This window comes from Zeus faber (genome assembly GCF_960531495.2).
Source record: "Zeus faber genome assembly, chromosome: 15".
Lineage (NCBI taxonomy): Eukaryota > Metazoa > Chordata > Actinopteri > Zeiformes > Zeidae > Zeus > Zeus faber.
This window is the reverse complement of record NC_137194.1, coordinates 20,805,145-20,832,060: the sequence shown is the minus strand read 5'-3', so window position 1 is coordinate 20,832,060 and position 26,916 is coordinate 20,805,145. Positions and strand designations below refer to the sequence as shown.

General features: G+C 47.4%; 1 protein-coding gene across 1 annotated transcript; it reads left to right on the top strand.

The window, feature by feature from the left end:
• The first annotated feature begins 3,788 nt into the window (after positions 1-3,788).
• bmp7b (bone morphogenetic protein 7b) lies at positions 3,789-26,787 on the top strand. Its single transcript, XM_080014494.1, has 7 exons — positions 3,789-4,428; positions 19,807-19,999; positions 20,909-21,057; positions 22,901-23,104; positions 24,469-24,545; positions 24,645-24,755; positions 25,678-26,787. The coding sequence occupies exons 1-7, from the start codon at positions 4,017-4,019 to the stop codon at positions 25,825-25,827; spliced, it is 1,296 nt and encodes a 431-aa protein (XP_079870620.1). The 5' UTR covers positions 3,789-4,016; the 3' UTR covers positions 25,828-26,787.
• Positions 26,788-26,916: the final 129 nt, after the last annotated feature.

The following is a 26,916-nucleotide window of genomic DNA, read 5'->3' as shown; positions in this document are numbered from 1 at the left end:
CAGGGGTTGCTCTGTGTGGTCTTCTTTGGAGCTTGGTGTCGTGCTCCAACCTGCAGGAGTGGGGAAGCGTATGTTTGTACATGCAGGCTAAGATTAGAACGGAAGGTGTGTGTGTGTGTGTGTGTGTGTGTGTGTGTGTGTGTGTGTGTGTGTGTGTGTGTGTGTGTGTGTGTGTGTGTGTGTGTGTGTGTGTGTGTGTGTGTGTGTGTGTGTGTACGTGTGTTTGTGTGTGCGTGTGTGTGCGTGTCTGTGCACGTGTGTGTAGATTTCTCTGTGTATGTATACATGTTTCAAGTGTTCTGGGGGGAAAGAGGAGAGTTTAAACTAAATCCAATTTCTGAGGTAAATTTCCCTAAATAGTCACTGCAGAGTAAAGAAACAACAAATCACTCTAAGCCAAACATACCAGTACCTTTTTTTAAATGATTTGGGGTTTTGGGATGTAGGAATCTAGGAACACTTTTCTGGCCTGTGTAAACCCAGCACTGCAGCATACTGCATCTCTCTCTCATAAGCTTAGTTGTCCAGAGTGCTTATGGGGAAAACTCAAAGTGCGGTAACTGATGAAACTGTTATCTTTCCCGTCGTGGAAAATACGTGATAGTAAGTTGGCAGACTTGACAATATATCCTTTAATAACATTTACACGCATATTTTGTCTTGATATGACAGCTAAACCAAACTCAATGCCTTGGAGCATTAAAACACACCAAGGCTTGATTCCACTGCACTCCAACTGGCATCAGCGAGCACTTCAGACCCTTGACTACACCTGACATGGGCATGACGGGGATTCCCCCCGATTGTTAAAACGTTTTAAGTGCTCAGTGCCGAATGTGCGTGTGTTTTAGTCCCTGCTTATATGACCATATTTATGGGCTGGAGTGGTGATGTGTGTACACTGGCCAGAATGTTTTTGTGTAGATCATTGTAAGATAATGTGCATTATGTTAGTGATGTGTGTGCGCCTGAGAAGAAAAGAAAAGAAGGATAAGAGAGGTAGCATTTGAAGATGGCAGGTTCGGATACTGTTTGTTCTGCTTAAGTCCCCTTGGTCAAAGGCCCCTCAGTGCAGTTTACCCGGCCCGGCCTCAGCCGGTGTCCTTTGTTTACCGTGACTGTCACCAAGGCCATGGAGGCAGAAACAAAGGGGGGTCTGTTCCTATTGTCCTGCCCCTGAGCAGCAGCCCCTCTCTGGGTATGGACTGGACCCAGGCCTGGGGGCTGCTGGAGGACCAACGGGGGCTCGGCTCCCACATGTAAAATGGCTGAGAGAGAGAGAGAGAGAGAGAGAGAGAGAGAGAGAGAGAGAGAGAGAGAGAGAGAGAGAGAGAGAGAGAGAGAGAGAGAGAGAGAGAGAGAGAGAGGAAGAGAGGGGGAGAGAGAGAGGGAGAGAGAGAGAGAGAGAGGGATGTATAGTTATAACTGAAACCAAGTCCCTTTCATGTCCTCTGTTGGAAACTGCTGTAATGTAAACACCTGAGGCCATTAGCTGATTCTTGCTGAGGCACCGGATAACAATGTTTATATGTTACAGGCTACCGCTGAAAGGCCATTTAAAAGCAATAGAGTATCTGGGAGATATGCAGAACGAGCAGTTGCTGGCTTCGTAGACTTCCAGGCAAAACCGCATTCGATTGTCATCGCAAAAAAAAGGGAGTGCTGCTCCTTTGAAGACCAACCACATTAAATGGTGAGGGAGGTGAGTTGAACCTAAAAGACCCCCAAGACATGCCCCCCCCCCCCCCCCCCCACCACCCCCTCCCCAACCCCGCCCCACCACCCCAACGGGCAATTAGAGAGAAGAATATCAAACCCTCCAAGCTGCCGGTCTCACATTGCTGCCAATGTCTACTTTTATTTCCGTAAAAATGACCTGGCAAGCGGCACCCCTGAAACATGAATAACTAGAGAGACTTTTAAACCAGGTCCCTCTCTGATGGTGAACGGTTTTGTACACCCGCGCACGGGGTTCCCACTCTCAACACAAGGTAAAACTCTTCTCTTTTCCATCGCCAAATCCCGCAGTCCCACGTTGAAAACACTTACGAGGTACAAGGTAAATCATCTTCCTGGGCTAATTATCCTTCAAACAGAGACACACACATACTGTCTATAACCCCCCCAACCTCTTTTTTATTTTTTATTTTATTTATTTTATTTTTTACAAAACCATGATCCGCGAGCCAAGTTAAAATGAATCAAACTCCTCTGGACTTCTTCTTGTCCGGGACTGAATTGGTATCGGAACTCGAATTCCCAGAGTTTCCTGAACTTCCGTGACCTGTGGAAATCCCCCCACCCCCTCCGTCGGAAGTGAGGAGCTATGATAACTTCAGGTTATTAAAGATGTAAACAGGAGAAGGTCGTGATCCGAGTGGTCACCCCCACCACCCTCCTCGTCACATGCATGAGAGTTTCGGGAAGGTTCCATTAAAGTGTGGTGTTTAAGAGGTGGGGGTGGGAGGGGTGGGGGGGGGGGGGGTTGGAGGGATGGAGGGATGAAGCATCTGCCAAACATCTGCAAGCCTGCTCTCCGTCCGTGTGCCGCAGCCTTTTCTCTCTACGCGATGGCGTATAGATACTTTAATACCTTGCTGAGTTTAACTGGCAACTGACTGTACAGCCTCTCAGACACCAGGGTAAAGTGATTAACCGCTGACTGCAACGTCTTTCAAAAAAACGAGAGCAAACGCCATTGTTGCTGTGCACCTGCAGATCACAGGGAGGGTTTTTATAGCTGGGCCTGTTGTGTGTCTCAACCGCTCCCACAGTAGGCTATTGAAGTATTCACCCACACAGAAACAAATAATTGCCCTATGATTTGACTCCTTTAAACCAATAATTACCCTCTGATATGGACAGACTGTTATTTTCCGTAAGCACATGAACACTGCCCTATTGTCGACGCCTGCACATCTGTCATTTTTCAATCCAAAGAACGTTGGACAGCGCCGCACCTGTGCAACAGAGGGGATATAAAAAGTCAAAGTCAAAGTCAACTTTATTTAAAGTGCATTATCACCCAGGGGGACACTTCGCCAAATAGAATGAATAAAAAGATACATGTGCAATACATTATGCAAAAGCAGAGGTGTGCTTGTGCGTGTACATGATAACATTTACATGATTTAAATGTAATGTACGGACATGACACTCATACTGTACACGGCAGAGGCGCTCTAATCTTTTCGACGCTAAATGCTGTGATGTTGCTGTTATATTAGACCCAATCCCTACACCAAGAAGTGATAAAAACACACTTACACTATACACACTGCATGCTACTTTCACTATCATATTTCTCCTCCATGGCCCCCCTCTCAAATTCAAATTCAACGTGCTTGAAACTCACTTTCCAAATATCTCCAAAGCAAAACAAGCAACAAAATAAAGAGGGTAAAAAAAAAAAAAAAAAAAACATTCAAATTAGTAGAAACAAGTGAATTCATAGATAAACAAAGAAATACATAAAACAGGAAACAAATCTCTCCCCCTCCCCTCATCTCGCCATCTTCCCTCTCTCCACCCTCCTCTCCCCCTCTTTCTCTCCCCCTCTCTCTCCCCTCCCCTCCCTCTCTCCCTCCCTCTCTCTCCCCCCTCCCCTCTCTCTCTTTCTCTCGCCTCTCTCTCCCTCTCCCCCCTTTCTCTCCCCCCCCCCCCCTCTCTCTCTCTCTCTCTCTCTCTCTCCGCTCCTCCCAGTCCATGGCACCTCCTCATAACTACGTTTCGCTGCACAGTAAAACATTCCTCTCAGCCTCATGACACTCCACTTGGTGACAGTTAGTTGGAGGTGGTGGATGACCGCATGACTGGAATAAAACAGCACATCTATTTATCCATAAACAAGTAAAAAGCGACGCTAAAGTTAACTTGATGTTCCGTCTAGGTGTCACTTCCCTCGACATGAGGAGGGCGCATCACTGATCTCGGATACCGAACGACTACCTGTTGCTGAATTCCCAGATTCACTTTTTTTTTTCTGGCGGAGTTTAAATGGACTGTGCGCTCCGGCGATGGCACCGCTTTTGGATTTGCGCGCCGCTCCCGCTCTGCTCCTGGTGTGGACGCACTGCGCCGCGCTGGCGGCGGACAGCGTCTTCTCCAACCTCAGCCTGGAGAACGAGGTCCACTCCAGCTTCATCCACCGCCGGCTCAAGAGCCAGGAGCGCCGGGAGATGCAGCGGGAGATCCTGTCCATCCTGGGGCTGCCGCACCGGCCCCGGCCGCATCTGCACGGCAAGCACAACGCCGCCCCCATGTTCATGCTGGACCTGTACAACGCCATGTCCACGGAGGGCGACGAGGACAGATACTCGTACCCGTACAAGCCCGTGTTCACCACCACGCAGGGACCCCCGATGGCCAGCCTTCAGGACACCAACTTCCTGAACGATGCGGACATGGTGATGAGCTTTGTCAACCTGGGTAGGTCTTCACTTCACCCCACCCCCCTCCCCATCCGTCCAACGTACATAGGGGGTATTGTCCCCCAAACCCTTATGATAAAAGTTATTTGATGCTGAACTGCCCCGTGCATTGAGTTTTCACCATTTCACCGAGTCGAATGTGCATGTGTGCTCCCGGAAGGGCTGTTGTGCAGATAATACCACAGTGTCACATTGCAAACAGCTGTGCAGCCTGGTAGTGCTGAGGTGCTCAGGCTGCAGATGATGATGGTCCAGGCACCAGACCATGTCAACAACCGTGTTATCGAGGGAGTGCGTGAGTCAACAGAATATAGGTTCAAAGTGCACCGGGTCCCCCCTCCTGCGCTGGAAGCATTCGTTTACACTAGTCATTAAAATGTTTACACTGGTGAATCAAATGCAGTTTCTCGAAAACGCCTTGACTTTGCGATCGCGTTGCCCCTGATGAGCCAATACTTCAGATTCTAATGGTGTGCCCTGCTTATTTGAACAATTATTTCTTTATCTAATCAGTCTTACATTTTGAAATACCATTCCTTTTCTATGCTGATGGTGTGAGTCATCGGTGTAGTGGAGGGTATATACAGACGTACAGAATATTAACTACCTCTTTCTCTGACAGTCTACTCACTTACCTGCCTATCTACAGCATACTATCCATTGAGATACACAGAACGGTTTAACCCTCCTCTACCTCAATAATCCTCACCCTTCCTAACAGTATACCCATCCAACCCACGAACCACAGAGCCGGTTGCCGTGCCGAGAGTTGGAAGTGAAACATGTGGTGGAGTTATGGAAAGGTTGTTTGAAAAGACCGCGGTGAGTTAAGATATCACAGTCATTACTCACATACTACTCGGAACACACTGGAGTAGTTGTTTTTTGGAGTTGATCAACCCCTGTCAGAATTGGCTGCGATCGAGGCGATCAACGCACGGTGAATACATCCCGGACGGATTCATCCGGATCTCAGCTGAGAGTCGCACGTGCCGGAGCAGGGCAGCTCTGCGAGGGCAGCTGGGAGGCTCGGTCGAATCCTGGAAAGTTAATATCGTCGTCGGAGCGTCCTGGCAAGAGGGAGGGAGGTGGCACGGCTTCTTCCGCTGTCGCACTGTCATTACTGTCAGGGCTGCTGCATTGTGACTATTTTCGACAGGCTGTGACACAGATGGATCTGACCGCAGAGGGCTAGGGTTAGCGTTGGGGACCGCAGAGGCTCACAAAGTCACCCAAGCCCGGCAGCAGTAAAGTTGCAAAAAGAGGGAGCGTGTGACGGGCAGAGTTTCGACTTAATCCATTTTTTCCCTTGCCGAGTTGATGCTTAAAGTAGGGATGGATCAACATTGTTGTTGTTGTTGTTTTTTTCAGTATAATATCAAAACAAAAAAGGTTTACAGGATGGAAAGGTCTCGAATGTCATTTTGTGTCATTTGACAAGAAGTGCTGTCACTAAAACATTCCAAAGTTTAAGTTTGATGGTCGGTAACTTAGTTGGGGAGCTTGCATGAGTTCCCCCTCATGCGCACTCTCCTATTATCATATATCAAATTATCTGTACCACTCATTTGAATGTGAAGTGTGTTTTTTGTCTCTGTTTTATCTGTCATCTGGCCCATTAAGATCGTTTATACGGTTCATTGCTAATGTTCTCCTTGAGTCTCGTGATATCAGATGAGCCTCACTCGATTAAATACTGGAGATATTTTTTTGCAATTTATTGCCCTTTAGGGGAGGAGAGAAGCGGGGTGGGAAAACAAAAAAGGTACGGGAAGAGGAATGTGAAAGGGCAGAAAAAGGGCACAGAAATAAATGGCAAGTATGTGGCCGGTGTGTATTTGAGCTTTCGATGCGGAATATCACGATAAGAGAGTGTAAGATTTCAGAGGTAAGGTCTTTCAAAGCGCTACAGAGGCAATAAACAGAGCAGCCGCGAGTGAGAGTAGAGAGATAAGACCAAACAATATGATTAGCTTGAAGTGACCTATACTCCTGACCCACATCCCCAGAAGCACAGTACAAAAGGAGGAAAGCTTTCGGATGGATCGGGGCTTTGTCGCTGAAACGTTTCCCCCACTGTTCAGTCCACCTTCTGGATATTCCTTGGGAAAAGCTTGTTTTTCTGTCTCGGCTTCCCTCTCGCTGGACAAGCCTCTCTTTTCTTTGCAGAGATGAAGAACCTGTTTCAGCTCGGTGAACACCTTCATCATTGGAAGAACACATTCAAAACCGTGGAACTCTTTCCGACAGCTTGGAGGTCCTCCAATCAACCCTTTTCACACCAAGGACCCTGCATTTGACATGCATTAGGCTGCAGATCCCATTTGATACGATTTTTATCGTTGGACGTGATGGAGTCCAAACGTCCATACCTGTCCACACTATAGTTAGAGAGATGACAGTGAAACAAGGATCGAAACAGTCATTATTGTACGTCCTAACATCTTGTTAATTCAATAACACTGAAGTTCAACTATTAATCATTTTGCTGGGGACCCCACGTTGAGAACCACCGCTTTGATACGTAATTGATTGCCACTCGAGGGTTGGGTGGGTGTGGGCTCAGGGACGGACCCCGGGGCCGGGGACGTCGTCTCTCCGCCTGAGTCACCTCAGTTTAAAAAAGCCAGCTGTATAAATGGCTGACAGCATGCGCTCAGAATGCACCCCGCAACATGCAACATGGGTTTACACCACAGAGCTGGGCGTGTACCGGGCATGCCACGGCGACACACGCTACACCCACAAACTAACGCAACACATGCACGCACGCACGCACGCACGCAAACACGCGCGCGCGCCCACACGCACACAACACACACACACACACACACACACACACACACACACACACACACACACACACACACACACACATCAGGGATCAGGGTGGCATTCTGCCCCAAAATGTCAAGACTTGATGGTGGAAATGATGAGGGAGTGCAATGGGAGTGATGGAGATGACTACCTCTATCTGTCTGTCTGTCTGTCTGTCTGTCTGTCTGTCTGTCTGTCTGTCTGTCTCTCTGTCTGTCTGTCCACAGTTGGGGTATATATCACCCTGTCGGTCTATATCTATCTCATATTCCAGAAAACATTACACACACACACACATACCCACGCACACACAAAATCACAGGCTGACTCACGCTTGCTCACTCATTCTGCTGTTTTGATAATGATTTAATACAATCCCTCTGGCCTTGAAAAACATTAGCCCCCAAGCCACAGCAAATTAAAGTATTTCCTCTTCAACAAACCACGGCTTCTATGCATCTGGCCTTCTTGGGTGACCGTGTGGTTTTCTTTCGTTTACACATAGAATTACAACACACTCTTACAAACGATGACACTCTGCTCTTACTTAGGCAATCGACCAATCACCATTACTTTATCTCAAACTATGTGGTGACTGAGAGCTCTTCTATTTACATCCTGCATCTTAGTTAAACTGTAAGCAACCATTACCTGGCTGTGTGTGTGTGTGTGTGTGTGTGTGTGTGTGTGTGTGTGTGTGTGTGTGTGTGTGTGTGCGTGTGTGCGTGTGTGCGTGTGTGCGTGCGTGTGTGCGTGCGTGTGTGTGTGTGTGTGTGTGTGTGTGTGTGTGTGTGTGTGTGTGTGTGTGTGTGTGTGTGTGTGTGTGTGTGTGTGCGCGTTTCACACTCTCAAACCCCATTTGAGATGGTGCTTGTATATCTGCTCCTTAAATATGAGGTTATTGGCTGCATGTATTTGGTATTTAGTGTAGTAGGATAAGCCGTTGTTGATGGCTGCCTCGATAGTCTGTTATAAGCTATAAAATTAAATGACTCACTCGTGGGTAAATTTCAGACCATTTAAATTCTCGCGCTGCCAGGCAGTATTTTAATTGTTTAGTGTTCTGCCACTATTAATCCGCACCAGATGTGATACAGTTGACTAAATGAGAATCGGTGCCAAACAAATAAAAGATTTTTCAGGTTTTTGCTTCCTTTCTCCCCGGGTTTCCGTACAGGAATTGGACTCGCGACAAAACCATCTACACAATTTTCCAGAAGAATAGAGTCGCGCGGCCCTAAATTCCCGTTTTTGTTTATGTTTCTGTGTGTTATGAAGTGTGTGGAGACCACAGGAGGACCGAGCCACACGCTCAGATACCGACGCATTCAAACAGAGGCGTGCCACGATGTGTGGCAAACACATTTTCAATCACAACAACCTGTCACCATCGAGTCACATCATGGGGTTTTTTATGGGGGGGTGGGGGTGCCAGTGAGTCACCATAACTGCAGGTAACTACGGCCTCTGTAGCCATGGCGACCCCCACGAGGAGGGCACCACCTGGGCTCCCCCTCTCCACTGCCATCCCATGAGCCGTCTGTCTCATAGTGTGGTTCCTCTGCCTCTCCCTCTTTGTTCCGGGAGATAAATGGATGGAAAATGGAGTAAAAAAAAAAAAAAGACTGACTTTAAGTTGTATATATATATATATGTATATACATTGAATTGCAACGTTTTTGTTAGATTTTTACTTAAGTCGACTAGTTTCACATGAACGCCTCCACTCTTTAACGTGTATACACTACATGATGTGATGTTTTACAAACTCAGTATTGAGACTTCCGGCCACAACCAGTGTCTTAATCTTCCGACCACCTGATAATACCTCCTAATGCTCGTGTTTCATGAAGGAGACATTGTCACTCAATGATGAAGACAAAATCGAGACGTCTCTGTGACCTGAATGGGAAAAACCTCGAAACCAAAAACTTTGATAATCGACTGAAAAGAATGGTACAGAAGTTTGAGAAAAGTTGGCCAACGTTAGAATTTCAAGGCAGAAAGATACAGTTATGCATCGGTTTGGACTTCTTACTCTTCTTTTGTCAGCCTGACAGCACTGTGTCACCGACACACACACACACACACCGACACACACCGACACACACACACACACACACACACACACACACACACACACACAGAAACACAGACGCAGACACACACACACACACACACACACACACACACACACACACACACACACACACACACACACACACACACACACTCACTTCTTCGGTGTTGTTCTCAAACCTTTAAGGGGACCTATTATACTCCTTTTCAACAATTTAATATACTGTAGGTCTCTGAGGCCCCCAAAACATGTCTTTTGTGTTTTTTGTTTTGGTATTTTTTCCTTAAAATACCACTTAGATTATGCATTATAGCCATTCCAACATGCCTCTAAACGCCTCTTGTTCCCGACATACTCTTTCAGTGGGTTGCGCCTCCCTCTTGAGGCCCCTAGTTCTGTGTGCCAATGGGGTTTGAGCAGGAGTAGCAGTGTTCTGTTGTATGAAGTACGTCAACTTTCACTTATTTCACCTCAGCAGTCCCCCTAAATCTGCTTCTAAATAAATTTGAGGTGATAAATAAGCAGTCCGGTTGCTGAATCTTCACTCTAAATCGATCTACAAGGCCTAATTCAAAAGTGAGTTCTGACTTTCGCTGCCACTCTTGACCATGCTTCAAGCTTGTGGGGGACACCGCACAGGGCTTTGTTTTGTTTCATTCAATAAGTAAACTTTGTAAAATAAAATAAAATGAAATAAAATACTGATACAATAAAAACACACTGTTTTTATTGGTTTTGTTTGGGGAAATGCACAGATGACGCGGTGCAGTCTAACGATTACCTTTTTTTTTTTGAGAAAGAACCACACAGCAGAATTATTTTTAACTACTTACATTTCCCTCGTCTGCATTTTTGTCACAGACAGTTTGTATTAATTCCTCTTTCTTTTAAAAGATTGTTGGTGGTTGCTTGTCAGTGAAGCCAACAAAGCAGTTCCTGCCGGCGCTTGGAATTTCTCCAGCCGTGGGTGGAGTTACTCCGATGGGGGGCGGGTGGGGGCTGTTCTGATTCTACCGAGGCCCCACGTGACGTAGGAAGGGGTCGCACATCCGAACGGCTCGTTCAATCACATGTTTTATGAACTAGGCAGCTCACAAAAAAACTGACTGGGTTGTATTATTTCACAGTGTGTGTATGTGTTGGAGGACCCACACATATACGCACAAGCACTGAAAAAGTGTGTTTTTCATAATAACTCTCCTTTAACATTGTTAATAAAACTTTTATGAAAAGCTCTTCTATCTTGGACAGGCTTCACATCTCATATAGTCCTGAGTCCCCCTCCCCGCTCCCCCCTCTCCCCTGTATCGTGCCTTGCATTCCTCTCTTCAGTGGGCTGCCTGTGGGGCTGAGGTTAATACAGATGTTTCTCTCCGTCTCGGGGCCAAAGCAGCTGTGCATGGAAACTTTATCTGTATGTCGTCCAACGCTCCCCCCCCGCGCCTCCCCTCGGCCGCCGTCACCCTTGTTGTTTCATATCGAGGACCCGTCCCGCCCGCCTCTCCCTCCCCCCTCGGGTGTCCCTCAGAGGGGGGACCACCTAACACTCCTCTCCGAGACGGAGACATTTCCCCCGATGGTGTCGTGTGGTGTTTGGTCTCCGACCAGCCATGCTCCCTGACATATAACATTTCAACAACGTGTTCCACGCCCCCACCCCCCAGCTCCATACATACATGAGGTCCCTCTGTTTATTTTCGGGGGTTCGAAGGAAACCCAGATTTTTTTGACACCCCCCCTCACTAAATCTGGATCTGAGTATGACCATCGCTCCTTTGTGACTATTTCCCTCGCCACCTGTCTATCTACATCACAAGCACACATGCACGCACACACAGGCACAAGCACACACACACACACACACACACACACACACACACACACACACACACAACACACACACACACACACACACACACACACACACACACACCAAACCACACACTAAGAAACACCCATCCCTGTTTTTTAATTGACATTTCCATTCTGTTTCCCGTCCTTTCTTTCTCCCTTCCATTATTCTTGTTCTTTTTTCTGCCTGTCCTCCTCTTTCCTCACTCCCACTGACCTCACACACACACACACACACACACACACACACACACATCAAACACAACACATACACACACGCATGCGCACACGCACATACACACTCACACACACACACACCAGACCAGAAGCTGTACTTCTCAGTTTGACCCAAATGTGTGTGCATATGTGTGTGTGAATTGTGTGTGTGTGTGTGTGTGTGTGTGTGTGTGTGTGTGTGTGTGTGTGTGTGTGTGTGTGTGTGTGTGTGTGTGTGTGTGTGTGTGTGTGTGTGTGTGTGTGTGTGTGTGTGTGTGTGTGTGTGTGTCTTCGGGGTGGATTCGAGCACTAGTGTGTATTGAAGGCCAGTCATTCCTCTCCGCGTACAGCTTGACACTGTTAGTGTTACTCCTTCTGCTTCTCATTCATTCTCTTTATCTGTCCGCCGTGGTGGAAAGTAACAAAGTACTTTGCTACCGGACTTAAGTACATTCTTAAGTATCTGTATGAGTTTATTCAGTTTTGGATACTTTCGGCTTTTATTGTGCTATATTTTTTACCTCTGTCATCTGAAGAAAAAAGGTACAGTACTGTAGGGACTTCATGCCGTATTATCAGCTGTTAGATCAGGGCATCAAATACTTTTACTTTTAATAAAAGTACATTTAAGAACGAGATGATGTACTTAAATTTAAGTAGAAATGACAATGCGGTCCCTACTTTCACTTTTATGGAGTACATTTTCGTGTCACAGTATTTGTATTCTCACTAAGGTAAAAGGTCTGAGTACTTCTTCCGCCACTGTCCTACTCTTCAGGTGGACACACGCGCACACAAACACACCCACACAAGTGCACGCACGCACGCATGCACGCACACACACACACACACACACATGCACACAACAGGTATATACACTCGTCTACAACCCCCTCTTTCCAAGCCAAACACACACACGCAGATGGAGACACACTTTGTACAGAAGGAATGTTTCTGGAGCTAATTAGTGTCATTGGGTGCGTGTTTTATGGCCTGCGCTGGACAGGGAGTGAACTAAATCAAAGGAATGTACATAACAGCTAAAAGCGCTTTGTTGTTACTGTAACAGCTCCCACTTAACAGGTATCCATACCTTCCTCTCTCGGCCCTTTTACAGGTTTGCCCTTCACCATTCATCAGTAATACAGAGCGGACTGAAAATCAAAATGCTATATTTGATTCCTTTGAAACATTTTTTTTAGGGGGGGGGGATTCTAAGGTGCCCAGTCTAGCCTCTCGAGATAATATCTTGCCTTTTCCATCATTTTTCGGGGGTCTCTGAGATTCACCTGCTGCAGCCAGTGGTCCAGAATGACATCTGGATGCACATAGCTGAGTCTCCCAGCCCTGGCCGAGGCTGATCGCTCGCTTTGAGGGATGATGAAACGCACTACGGGTGGGACTTGACAATGTGGCGAGTTGTCAAAAGACCCAGATGTAGAGAGCCGCAGGCGTTCTTGCTCTCCCGAAATGATGGACGGAGCTCATTTTGTGCCAGGAATGCGGGGCTAGTATTACTTTGTTTTAATCATTTCTCTCCTCAACTCGCTCTTTACTCCCGCTCTCTCTCTCTCTCTGTCTACCCTTTGCAACTTGGCTTTCGCCGTTACAGAGAACCGACACAGTTTGCCCTCAGGATCGCATCTGAACCGTAAGATGGAGGAAGGTGCGGAGAGTTTAATCTGGAGGGAGAGCGGGAGAAATGTCTCTCTCGGCGGAGGGGAATGAAATCGCACTCCGAAATGAGCGAAGTCTAAGACATTGGGAGTGACCGAGCCACTTCCCTTTCATCTGGGTTACCCTGGCCTCGCCTTATCAACGACTTGCAGTGAGCTCCGAGACTCCCCCGCTTCGCAATGACGCCGGAGCGAAGGGGGCAGAGAGTCGAAGGTTCACACGTTGGCGATAGCATCGACAAAAAAAGGAGGAAAGAAGAGGTAGAGCTGAGGAGGAAGAGAAGGAGGGAATTGGGAGATTAGAGGAGAGTCAACAGTCGGAGAGGAGAAGGCAGCAGAGGAGCCGAGAGAAGAGGAGGGCAGAGGAGGTACGACGGGTTGAGAGGAAAAGCGAAAATATGGGATATGGGAAGTCAAGGTGCATGCCGGGAGGAGAGATTAGATGTGGGGAAAGAGAAGGGATGTGAAGCATTCCATCACATAAACACTGCAGTATAATACCAACATACTCTTTTTTTATTTATTTTATTTTTTTTAAGTCTTGCGTTGTTTCCTGCTCATTGTGGGAACATCATGTGCTCGCATTTGGGTCAGAGGAGTTGGGACTGCTTGGATGCAATAAAACCCTATTTTAGAGCCACCTACCCTGCCCAGTCGCCAGCTGCACTGTGTGATGTGTGTTCGTTGTTCTTGTGGAAGATTGCATTAGTGGAAGCCTGTAATGCTGACCAGATTGGTTGCCCCAGCTGAAAGTGCCAAAAAAAAAAGGCTTTAAAAACCAAGCAACAACTGTATGCAATTAATTTTTGTGATGGAAGTGATAAAATTTCGTGTCTATGCAGTATGAAAACTGAATGTGGCAGGTTGGGATTTGTTTAGGCACGGGTGCGGATGTGGTGCCTCGTGTTTACTTCTCAGATATTTTGTTTATTTTAAAATGGAATAGGCTGTAATTAAACTAAATAAACAACATGCTCATAAAAGGAGCGTGCCAAGGTTCCCGTCATGTGAGCATAAAATGCCACCCTGGAGAGAAACTGGGGGAAATAATGAAAGTGTTTACCTAGACACTGAGAAATGTCCCGTATTGTGTGTGTGCTTGTGTGTGCATTTGTGGGTTCCTTGTGTGTGTGTGTGTGTGTGTGTGTGTGTGTGTGTGTGTGTGTGTGTGTGTGTGTGTGTGTGTGTGTGTGTGTGTTGTGTGTGTGTGTGTTTGTGCCAATGTGCCTATTCTATGTGAATTCTCCTGAGGTCTGTAATGAAAGGCAGCTTGGCCGGTTGAGGAGGGTGTGGTCGCCGTGGCCGCAAAATTAAAGAACATAAAACAGAAGTGGAAGAAGGAAGGAAAAGAGAGGGGGAATCAGAATGACCATGGTTCCATGTCTCCTGCAGTTTTTGTTCTCCCCCGCTGAAGAGGAAATGCAGACTGCAGGGGGACGACGGATCCCATGGTCCGCCGACTGCCTTCCCCTTTAAACGAAGAGGATTCTGCTCTCTTTCCCTGCGAAACGAAGAGGGAGGAATGCGAGGATGCAGTGTCCGCCATAACTCCATTTATCGCTAATTGCATGATCTTCAGTCATTGCGGCCGAAGCTCTCCGTCGTCCGCACAACGTCGGTTTGTCTCCGTCCGGGGGCCTCGTCAATGGAAGGTGGCGCGGGGCCGAGAGGGCTTAACTTAGGTCAGGAGCATTCCTCCCGAGTCCTAAGCCGCTACATATCCAGTATAACTCTGCGGTCTGAAGGGGAAGTGCCCCTCCATAATGCCCAGCGAAGCGTGAGGTGGAACCCAGCACTAAAGTTTATGGGCGCAGAGGGCAGCCATCTCCCCGCCGGCCGCAGTCTGTCAGTCCGGAGAGAGAGGTCACAGCCGCCCGTATATAGTTACCAACTGTGATGCTCTCAAAATTGGCTCATCGGCCCGCTTGCAGGAGGACGCTTTGCTGTTTAGTTATAAGGATGAGTCTTGTGCAGGCTCAAGTACTTATGCACTCATTTTTCTATTCACCCACGCACACACACACATACACACACACACACACAGACACACACACACACACACGCACACACACACACACACACACACACACACACACACACACACACACACACAGACACACACACACACACGCCCTCCAGTGAGTTAATGATCGTTAAGAGTGGCTAAGTTAAAGCGTGAAATTCCGTTGACCCTTTTCCCAGAGAGCCGTGCGGCAGTATAAATACATCACACATGCATGATGTCATCAGTCGTCGCCAGTGGGCAGGATGTTTGCTAACGTGGTAATCGCTCTACTGTGGCCAGTCACCCGTTACCCAGGAGATCAAACCCCGCTTTCCTCTTTATAGGATAAACATCTTGAGCAATCTACCCACTTTTTTTTTTTAGTCCATCTTTCTTCCTCCCTCCCTCTCTCCCTTTCTCTCGCTCTTCAGCTTATGGAAACTCTGACCTGCTCGTTTCCAGTACCATATTAAAAACATTGTCAGAGTGAAAGTGAGGGAAAGAATGACAGATTGAGAAGAGTGATTTCCACGACGCTACGCCATGTTATAATAACCCTTCATGAACCCTTCATGTAAACCCCCCCTTCCCCCGACAATGGATGAATTTGCCTCCCTGCAGTGCCCCCTGGAGGACCGGCTGCCTCGCTTTCGGGTACCGGGGACTCTGGGTAGAGGAAGGGAAGGAGCTCTGTAGGGGGTGAGGGTGAGGAGTGGATTGGGGGTGACATGCTTACCTCACGGAAGCATACTGATAGTGGTGTTGTAGTGGTGTGTGTAAAATCCAAGGCAAAGGTCCAAGAGAAGTGAAGGGGTTGAGGAGGGTGGGGTGGGTGAGGGCCTTGAAAGCCCCCCCACCACCCCCCGTCGAGTGGCGGAAGCGAGCAGGCAGAACTGAGGGGTGTGAGGGTGCCGAACAGACACTTGAGCTAATGTGAGCCGTCAGATCTGTCTAGCGCCGCTCCAGAGCCTGAGGTGGCGGAGAAGTGTGTGAGGGCCAAGGGCCCAGCGAGCAGGGAGGCCGGGGGCGAGAACGGGGGCGGGGACGGGGGAGGCAGTTAACAGGGGTAAAGGATAAGAGAGAAGGGTGATAAGAGAGAACGGATACAGACTTAACCCCAATCTGTTGAGATTGTATCTGTTGTCTGAAAATGGATCTCCGGAGGTCAAAGTGCAATGTTGCTGATTGCTCAATTGGATCATTGCATCTTTCAAATCCAATCTGAGATCAGGAATGAGTGTGGGAAGAGGAACAATGTTCTTCAATAACGTCAATATTGGGAAACCAAGTCCCAAGTCTCTTCCATTTCTCCATCAAATGCTGCAAAGTTTAAACAAAGTGGACTGTCCCGCTAGAACTTGCCAAAAAGCATATTTAATAGAGACACTCTATCCCACATACCCCAAATTATATGTGGCATATTGTAAAATACAAGCTCTTAGGTTTGACCGATCACCATTATACCGTACTGTCCCTAAACTATTCTGCACTCCCACCTTCCTCAAGCCTCAAGAATGTTATCTGTCTATTACTGACAAGGGGTCATGGAGAAACATAGAACGGAAGGAAGATGGCAGCGCAATATTCATAGTAACCTTCTGGTCTCCAGCTCCACGGTGGGATCGTGGGCGAGCTAAGTCCTCATCATGGCTGCCTCTCTGTTGTGGTGCGTGGCCGAGCATGTGTGTGGCCCATGCAAGTTAAATGATGTGGCCTGATGCATCAGATGTCATCGACTGGCTGATAAAAGCAGTAACATTAAGCCTGTGTGTGTGTATGTATGTATGTGTGTGTGTGTGTGTGTGTGTGTGTGTGTGTGTTTGTGTGTGTGTGTGTGTGTGTGTGTGTGTGTGTGTGTGTGTGTGTGTGTATGTGTGTGTGTGTGTGTGTGTGTGTGAGTGTGTGTCTGTGTGTATGTTCTGTTGCATCTCTAATTATGGATTCGAAAAAAACAAACCATAATGATTGTGTAAATGTGGAATGACGCACATTGTGATTTGTATGTGTGTTTGCACGTATGTTTGTGTGTGACTGTGTGTGTGTGTTTGTGTGTGTGTTCACTGTTAGATATGGTACTCCGGCTGAAGGCTGAAAGAGATGAAGGGATCATCTGGCCCTAAATGTGTGTGTGTGTTGTGAGCATGTGTGTTTGTGACACAGGTGGGGCGATGGCTACTCACTTCCTCCCAGAGGAAGTCATAAATGCGACCGCTCGGCTATAAATGCTCCTCTGTCCTGTGTTTAATGGCTGCCATACAACTATTATGGCTTCAGAGGAGAAAAAAAAAATACAAAGAGTAGAAACATCTGAGAATGTGGCATAGAGAAATGTGAAAACCAGGGTGGTGAACTGCTCCAGGAGACAAGGGGACAGGTCAGACTCCGTGCACCTGCACTCGTGGAGGGAGGGGTGGAGTAACGTGGAGGAAAGTAGGGACAGAGGAAATGGGTAAAGTGTAGCCTCACAGTCAGGCATGCGTTGTCCTAGTTGCACTGGATTGCCTGAACTCAATATTTCTGCTTGTGGTCTTTGCCCATGTTGCCCAATCTTCAGTAATGGTTGCATTAGGAGGAAACAGAGGTGTGTGTGTATGTGTGTATGTGTAAGAGTTTGTGTGCGTGCGTGTATTGTTATTATTTTTTAGTTAACTTGAATAATGGTTGGCTTACTACTTGAAGGATACGCATATCGATATCAACATTAAGGTGTCAAGCTGTCTGCCGAAGTACGTGGAAAGGGTTGGACTTTACCATGGTATTGGGAACTCTGCAATTTCAATGGTGGTTGGTTTTCAAGCCTCAAATCTCTGATATTGTGACCTCCCTACCTACAAATAAAATATAATTTTTTCTTTATTTTAGTTGGAAAAATAATTTGGTGTCACTTCTGGTGTCACTTCCTTCAGAAGTGAGGGGTGGAGTAGGGTTGAATGTAGGGCAGAGGGAGCACCTGTGGACTGAATGGCACCGGGCCGACGCACTGACATTAGCACCACGGAGAAAAGCAAAGGTTTTCTGCAGGTGGAGCAGTTATGGCTCCCATGGGCTTTGGGCACAGCAGCAGAATAGCGGCCTCAGTGTAACCTTTTAATGGGCAACTCGGCAGGGCGGGGGCACCGTGAAAGCCCTCATTGACGGAACGGGCACAGGTGTGGATGGGGTAAAAGGGGGGGCAGCTGGAAGTAAATGCCCCACTTTCCTCTTAAGCGAGCAGTGTACGTACAGTGCAGTGATATACGGACGCATCCCTTTGGGAACGCTAAGACAATGCGATCTAATGAGCATCAGAGCGCGTTGTAGCTGTCCCTTATCAGAGGGTAATTAGATCCTTTCTTTTACCCCCGAGCAATCAACTCACAGTGCTGCCTTTGTATATTGCCCTTTTAGTGATTGGATTTAATAGGGAAATCAACAAAAGGAGATGTCGAGGGGGGAGAGAGAAAGGATTTCCATTGAAGAAGAAAGGGGGAAATAGACTAGAGGAAAAAATGAAGCAGGTGGAATAAGGGGAACGGAGGGAATAGAACATACGATACACCAGCGGAACATGGTGACATCTGCAGGAGTACAGCTTGTACAGAGCAAGAGAAAGCTTCATTTCAAATGCATCGTAAAGCTGCCTGTTTGTTAAGGTGACACCTTGAAAGAGAGTGAGAGCGGAGTCTCGTACGAGACTCAGAACCTACACCCACAACAGAGCTGATGGATTTCTGCTCTGAAGTCGAGCAGTGATAGATGTCACGCCGACGGAGATTAATGGAAGGGGTGGGTGAGGAAGGGCTTCCTTCTGCTGCTCCGCCCTGGCCTCAGCTTGATGTGGTTTTGGATTTGATAGAGTCTCTGCGACTGGGTGCGGAAGTCAAGACGAATTCAAAGATGGAAATTTTTTTTTTCCATTTTTGAACTGCTCCGACTTTCACACGGCGCAAGGCCTGGATGGAGGATGTGTGATGGTGGAGAAGGAGAAGGATGGGCAGCGTTGGGATGGGCTGTGAGCAGGTGCCACCAGAACTACACAAAAAAAACCTGAAAAAGGTTTAAGTTTAATGTATGATCTTGTCATAATTCTTGCAGGTCCACGAGTGACTCGGTGTCCGCGTGGGTTTGCATGTGTCTAGTGGTGCATACGGTGGTGTTTGGTCTGGGGTCTGTCATGCTGCGGCGAGACAGGCGCTCTGCCCGGCTGAGGTAGAGCGAGGAGATGATGAGAGACAAAGCGCTGACCCAGAGGACTTCCTGCCGGGACGCCATAGGACCAAGGTCAGGGGGTGGGGAGGCACCTCTGGGGCCGACCGGAGGGGGTACCAGGGTCAGGGTCCGGGATGAGGCAGTGACAAGGTATGGGGTACGGCAAACATGGAGCCCCCCCCCGGATCATGAGAACCAGATGGGGGCAAAGGAGATGACTCTCTTGGGCCGAGAGAGGAAGTGAGGGAGAGCGAGGGGGCTCGTAAGCTGTCATCTGTCATGTCGCGGCGGCCGGCGTCTCTCCATCACGGCTTTGAAATCGTTCCGTGCAGGTCTTCGTATATTTTATTGATGGATGTTTCAATTATAGGGCGACACAAGTACCGCACACCCCGCAAGACACGTCTGCCCTTTCCCAACAGTTCCGATCAAACTGACTGAGAGGGGCATGTTGTGAGGGAGTTATGTGACACCATGATGAAATGATGAAAAGATGATTTTTTTTGGGGGGGGCGGGATTTTGTTTTTACTTTATTTTTGCAGTGGAGCACGACAAGGAGTTCCTGCCCGTGCGGCGGCACCACAAAGAGTTCCGATTTGACCTGTCGCGGATCCCCGAGGGGGAGGCGGTCACGGCTGCGGAGTTCCGCATTTACAAAGACTTCATCCACGAGCGCTACGACAACGAGACCTTCCGCGTCAGCGTCTACCAGGTGCTGGAGGAGCACTCGGACAGGTCGGTCTCTTTGCCCCGTGTTTACATTTCTTTTCTCTTTGCAGGTCTGCGTAGATCCGCAGTCGAGGTTTCTGGATGCCTCTCGTTTTCCGAGCAGGACCTTGCCCTCCGTTCCCCCCTCGGGGCTAATCCGAGCCGTCCGGAAAGCGCATGTAACCCACACTGGCGAGGGGGGCTCCGGAGCGGGTCACGTCCTGTTCTCCCCAAACCCATTCTAAAGGTTTCTAATGTTCAGAAGAAACAACACGGCCATTTATTCCGCTGCCAGAGAGCGGCTGGGCTGCATGAATGAGCCGGAGCGGTGTGATACACTATCTCCCCTGTCGGAAAACACGCCGGCGACACAGGGAACAGCCAGAGCAACACAAGGCGTTTTTCAAGTCTCCGAGACGGAGCGCAGAGCGCCAAACAAAGATGTTGTTTGTGAATGTCGAAACTTTTACACTTTTCGCACTTTTTTTTTTCCCTCCAGTCGACAACACATTTTGATTAACCCCTCTATCGATCTCTCTCTCTCTCCCCCTCGCTCTCGTCCAATCTCTCTGACTGTTTGGCTGTCTCACAAAATTCCTGCCAGTGATGGACTGTGTGTATTGTATGAAAGGACCGGTCGTTTATAAAGGCATTATAGTCAATTAAGGAAATGAAGTGTTCCCCTGGGCCTCACCATCTGGAGCCCTCTCCCCTCCCTCTATACCTCTATCACTCACTTTCTTTCTTTCTTTCTTTCTTTCTTTCTTTCTTTCTTTCTTTCTATATGATGTATAAACTCACAGAGCTTTTTTCACACGCACAATTTCACTTTATCTTTCTTCGGGGAGCGTCTAATCGTGTTTACGTGCACTCAATTGTCTGTGCGTGTGTTTGCGCTTGTTTGTTTACTTATTTTTCTTCCTGTGTACTTGCCAGGGAGTCGGAGCTGTTTCTTCTGGACTCGCGGGTGATATGGGCGGCCGAGGAGGGCTGGCTGGTGTTCGACGTCACCGCCACCAGTAACCACTGGGTCCTGAATCCCGTCAGGAACCTGGGGCTGCAGCTAGCGCTGGAGAGCACCAGCGGTGAGGAGCCTGCAGACGCGCCTCACATCCGGAATGCGCTCCATACGCGATCATTTTTAAGGAACAACTATCAATTCTGGTGGAGTTTAAAAGCGGGACTTCTCAGTTTGGAGGCTGACCTCCCTACCAAGGACAAACTCCCCCCATTAAACCTCGCTTGAGTGCCCTTTGCAGCGAGGACATAGAGAATTTCTAATAAATCATGTAGTTCCATTGAGGCTATCATAAGGAACTCATTATTAAACATACATAGAAGGTGCAGTGGGGAAAAACCTGGGCAGCATGGGACCTCGCTCCAAAACCTGGATTACAACCAGGATCGAATATGCTGGACAATATGGAGTTGATATTCCTGTCCCCCCCCCCCCCCCATCTATTATTCAGAAAGGCTGTTGTTAAAATGCGCCATAAATCAAACTGCTATCTCAAATGAAGTCTCTTTTGAAGCCTCGAAGGGAGTTCATAATTCAACCACCCTGTACCACAACAACGAGTAAATCAAACACTGGCCCTCCTTGTTCATCGCTGTCATCCGTCATACCCGCATCCTCATTAGCTGCCATGCATCCCACACACCGCTTTATCACAGGGATAGCATCTCTAGAGGAGTTTGTCTTGGTAGTGCCAGGATGTCGGCGCTCACGAACAAACAACGCAGCGTGGCATTAAAGTGTGTGAGGATGCAGGATGCTACATGTCGGGATGAGCGGGTAAAACCGATACTGTCTGGTTTTAATGTCAGGGAAAGGTTGAGGAGTCAGCATATGTTTGTGTGTGTGTGTGTGTGTGTGTGTGTGTGTGTGTGTGTGTGTGTGTGTGTGTGTGTGTGTGTGTGTGTGTGTGTGTGTGTGTGTTTGATGGCGGGTTCAAGGTTATGGGTGAGCGTGTACAGACAGGCACGTGGGACATCCCGTCGCCAGCGGCGACCAGCAGCCCTGGTTTACCACCATAATGTGATCAGACACATTCTTCTTTGTGAGAACAAGTCTCTTTTGCTGCAGGAGAGCACACGAACACACCCACGCACACACAAACGCACGCACGCGTACATGCATATGCACATGTACATGCACATGCATATGCACATGCATATGCACATGCTTGCACCGAGAAAAAAATACACACAGGGAGAGAGAATGTTCTCCTTTGATGTGAAGCGCTGCTAAGTGTGTTCTCGATATTGCAGATGTGGAGAGTGGAAGAGGTACAACTGAAGTGGCTTTGGTTAGCGAGAAAGTGGACCACACACACGTGCGTGCGTGCACGCACACACACACACACACACACACACACACACACACACAGACACACACACATGTATGTCCTTTCAGGTTCCTGCTTCTTATTAATTAGAGAAGATCTGGGATGGCAAGCGTCTTTAAATTCATGGGCAGTCAGTAAAACAACGAGATCTAAATGTAATCATGTTCATAAATCTGTGAGCTGGGATGGAACCATGCTGTAGAAGTGCTCCATAAATCTGCCGCTCAGAGACATTTGTGATACATCTTTCTCTACAAGGCTGCGGTGTCTTTCAGTCAAAGCTTTAGCTTGTAGTCTGTGAGTAAATGGAGTTGGCGTATCCAGATAAGTACAAACTTCATAACAATTGTTACTGCACCATGAATGACCAAAAATGAGTCTAGTGTGGTGTAAACTCTTGTTTACCTGTAAACATGTTTTTTATTGGCGCAGGTGAGTAATAAATTCACATGTGTATGACTTTAAATGTAAGGTTTCAACCACCTTGGAGTCTGCAGAGGGCCTGTGGGTCCCTCCTTGGTCACACGCTTTAAAATCCGTCCTGAACCTGCTGTGCTCTGTCCGCTGTCGCCCCCTGCAGGAGAGAGCGTGAACCCACGTGTGGCAGGGCTGATCGGTCGCAGCGGGCCCCAGAATAAACAGCCCTTCATGGTGGCCTTCTTCAAAGCCACAGAAGTGCACCTGCGGAGTATCCGCTCGGCACCGGGGGGCGCCAAACAGCGCAACCCCAATCGCTCGAAGGGGGCAAAGGGCCAGGAGGCGCTTCGGGTCGCCAACATCGCAGGTGAGGACTTGGGAGGAATCAGAGGAGCGGACGCAGACCGCTGATGCTCCTTTCCCCCTTAAAAGCCCTTTTCCACCAAAAATTCAGGGATGAGGTGCACGGAAACACACAAATATGCATCTTTTAACTGCACACGTTACATTCATTAACCGACAATAGGTTTGAATTCCCCTTTTTTTCCCCACCAATGTGTGCATAAGCGTCCTGGCCGTGGTGGTTGCTAAATAAAACATACTTTTTGCTCGGTGGTGCGAAGAAACGCGGTGGTGTCCGTATGCGAAAGCGTCTCGTAATACCCAGGCATCGGATACCCCCCCCCCCCCAAATATCCTTGTTTATATACACAAGCGTTGCAGAGAGACCGGGGCCAACATCCCTGCAGCGAGGGAAGCGAGGTAGGGCGAGTTTTTATGGCAGAACACATCTGCGGCGTGCTGTAGGGCAGGCCACAACACACAGGCCAAATGGGGCTTTTGGAACTTTTGGAGAGTGGCCTTTTAAGGCCTGATGAGAACCAGTTGCTCGCGATGGCTCCCGATCCGAACACAGCTCACAGCGGCTAATGTACCCCAGAGGCCCGCGGGGCAAGGGTTACGGGGGGAGGCGGGGGGCGGGGAGGGGGGGAGACCCCGTATTTCATATTGACGTTAGGAGGGAGGTGCAAGGATGAGAGGGATTACCAAATGGAAGCCAGATAAAAGGGAAAAAGAGAGGAGGAAAAGGTAGGGAGCAACTTATGAAAAATACAGCCAGGTACCGTCCTCCCCTCCCTGCCACATCTGTTTTGGCCAGTGGGAAACAAAAACTCAAAGTTTGGGAAGAGCCGGGCTGACCTCCACGCAGGACGGCGGATTCATTTCAAACAACCACCATCTGCCCACTGTATCTGGAGAGCGTCACCTCCAGCCCGGCGTCGAAACGCTAACACGACAGGGCTCTTGTTTGGTTCTGGTGGGGTCTGCTGTGTGTCATCTGTGTCTAATTGGAGGCTCTGAGGAAATTGGCTCCTCTTGTTTTCACTGGGATTGTAACCCAGGCTAAAAAAGTATAAACCCTCTCTCTCCGTCTCTTTCTCTCTCTCTCGCTCGCTCTCCCTTTCTCTCCCTCTCTCTCTCTTTCTCTCTCCCCCTCCCTCTCGCTCTCTCTCTCCCTCTCTCTCTGTCTTCTCCTCCCCCTCTCCCTCTCTTCCTCTCTCTCTCTCTCTCTCTCTCTGTCTCTGTCGCTCCCTCTCTTCCCCTCCCTCTTTCTCTCTTTCCCTCTCTCTCTCCCTCGCTCTCTCTTTCTCTCCCCCACACCCCTCCTTTCTCTCCCTCTCTCTCCCCCTCTCACTCTCCCTCTCACCCCTCCCTCCCTCTCTGCCTCAGAGAACAGCAGCGCTGATCAGAAGCAGGCTTGCAAGAAGCATGAGCTTTACGTCAGCTTCAGAGACCTGGGCTGGCAGGTAGCGTCTGCACCCGCTCCACGAAACATATTATATTTAAAGACATTTCACATCAACATGTTTCCAAATGACCCGTCCCTCCATACTCTCCCCTTCAAGGACTGGATCATCGCGCCTGAGGGCTACGCAGCGTACTATTGCGAGGGAGAGTGCGCCTTCCCGCTGAACTCCTACATGAACGCCACGAACCACGCCATCGTGCAAACACTTGTACGTAACCATGACAACATGACGACACATCACATGTCACTAATCTTTGTCAAACTGTCAAAAAGCAACATGACTTTGACTCTTTTAATTTTTGAAAAGCTCAAATGCTCTCTAAGCCACTTAGTTATATTGTCTGTATTGTGTATTGTTATATTGTTTAGGCACAGTATAAGCATTTTTTCAAATATTGTTGAATATTTGCAATAAAGAACATTTTTAGCCATATTTTAAAGTGAAAATATTGTATAATTTTCCATAGTGAAAGTATAGTATTTTAGTATATTAAGTGTGTTCAAAAGTAGTTTCTACACATTTGTACCATTTTGTGGATATACTATTTTTTACAATTTATTTCTTTGTATTTTATGTACTAATTTAAAGTACAGTGTCAGTAGCTGTAGTAAAAGTACACTTTCAATTACATTCAATTATATTGGAACAATATAATTGAATGTAATTGATATATTAATTGAAATATTACATTTCACTGAATATATGTATGAAAGTATGTATATGTAAGTGAAGAATAAAAATCTTGAATCTTGAATCAATAACCAAACTAAAGCTGAACTTTAGAATTATTTAATGTTAAAAGTGTGATATTTTGGTTGTCAAAATTAACAAAAATATGTCAAAAAATATATTATGTGTGTGTATATATATATATATATATATATATATATATATATATATATATAAAAGAATATATGACTTTTTAAAAAATATATATTTTAACCAATTTAATCACATTTTAAACACAACTTCTAAAACACTAAGTGCAATTTAAGTGGTTTTAGACACTTCAGTATACTTTTATACTATATATAAAAGTATACGTATACTTTTACTATTTTCTCACTTGGGGTCGCCCTTCCAGATGAAATGGGGCATTCACGTTTGATCCTTACCCACTTCCACGCAGGTTCACTTTATCAACCCAGAGACGGTCCCCAAGCCGTGCTGCGCCCCCACCCAGCTCCACGCCATCTCTGTGCTCTACTTTGACGACAGCTCCAACGTCATCCTGAAGAAGTATCGCAACATGGTGGTCAGAGCCTGCGGCTGCCACTAGCACGCTCGGGCACGCGCACACAAACACACACACGCGCACACGCGCACACACACACACGGTCGGACAGGAACGAAAGGGTTCGCCATTGCAAATGTAAAAAAAAAAAAAAAGAGAAGAACGGGACGATGGGACGAGAGACATGAAAAGTATAAACAAACCATCAATGCAAATGGAGAGGAAAAAAAAAAAAAAAAAAAGACTCTTTTTGGAAAAACAAAAAAAACAGTTCTTTTTGAGGTTCTCTTGATCAAAATGCAGTGCAGCTGAGTAGGAGTTCCAGACAATCACCTTTAGACACACCCTGTGCTTTCTACTGTGTATATGAGACCTTTTAAGCAGTGATTGTATGTTAATACGCAGTAAACAATCTTGTTTTTTATTTTTTATTGTTTTTAGCTCATTCTTGTCTTCATTTGTATATGTTATTATCTATAGTTTCTTTTGGGTGCGACACCTGGACGGAGGTTCTAGATCCGTGAACTCTTCAATGTACAATACTGTGTAAATAGTTTTGTTTTTTTTTGGTTCCTCAAACGAAGCAAAGGAGTGTATTTATTTCCGGGGAATGTCAACAAATGTTTTGGTTTTTTTCTGTTTTTGTTTTTTTTGCCCTGACTGCCGTACAGCCCCTTTTCCACACAATACCATGGTTCACACACACAAACTGCAATCAGAGTCGGAAGAACCGGATTTCGACATGAACTCTGGGCTCAAACTCAAGTGCTCTATTTTCTTCTCTCTCCCCAAATTTCAAATATATTGCTCTCTCGTTTCCTCCATTCCCACCTCGCCCCCCCCCCCCCCCCCCTCTCTCTCGCTCTGTCCAGATGACGGTATTTTTTTTCGGAACACTGTTGCACTGTTGCAAACCAAGCGGTGGTAAATCTGTCGTTTCCAGCCGTGCTTCTCATGGTAAATGCCACAGCCCCCGGTCCTCTCTCTTCCTGGTCGGAATCATTGCTCTGCCGTTTTAATTATGTCATTAAAGTAATTTATTACCACGTAGAGCCCCGACTCCAACTGTAATTCAAGTGATGAAACCCAAAAACAAATGCAAGGGAAGTTGACGTCCACTTAGTCCCACTTGGT

Bases quoted from the DNA above. Each gene is read 5' to 3' on its own strand.
- bmp7b (XM_080014494.1), top strand. From the start codon at position 4,017: ATGGCACCGCTTTTGGATTTGCGCGCCGCTCCCGCTCTGCTCCTGGTG. The intron at 4,429-19,806 runs GTAGGTCTTCAC...TTATTTTTGCAG, and splicing joins GATGAGCTTTGTCAACCTGG to TGGAGCACGACAAGGAGTTC. The intron at 24,546-24,644 runs GTAGCGTCTGCA...CTCCCCTTCAAG, and splicing joins TCAGAGACCTGGGCTGGCAG to GACTGGATCATCGCGCCTGA.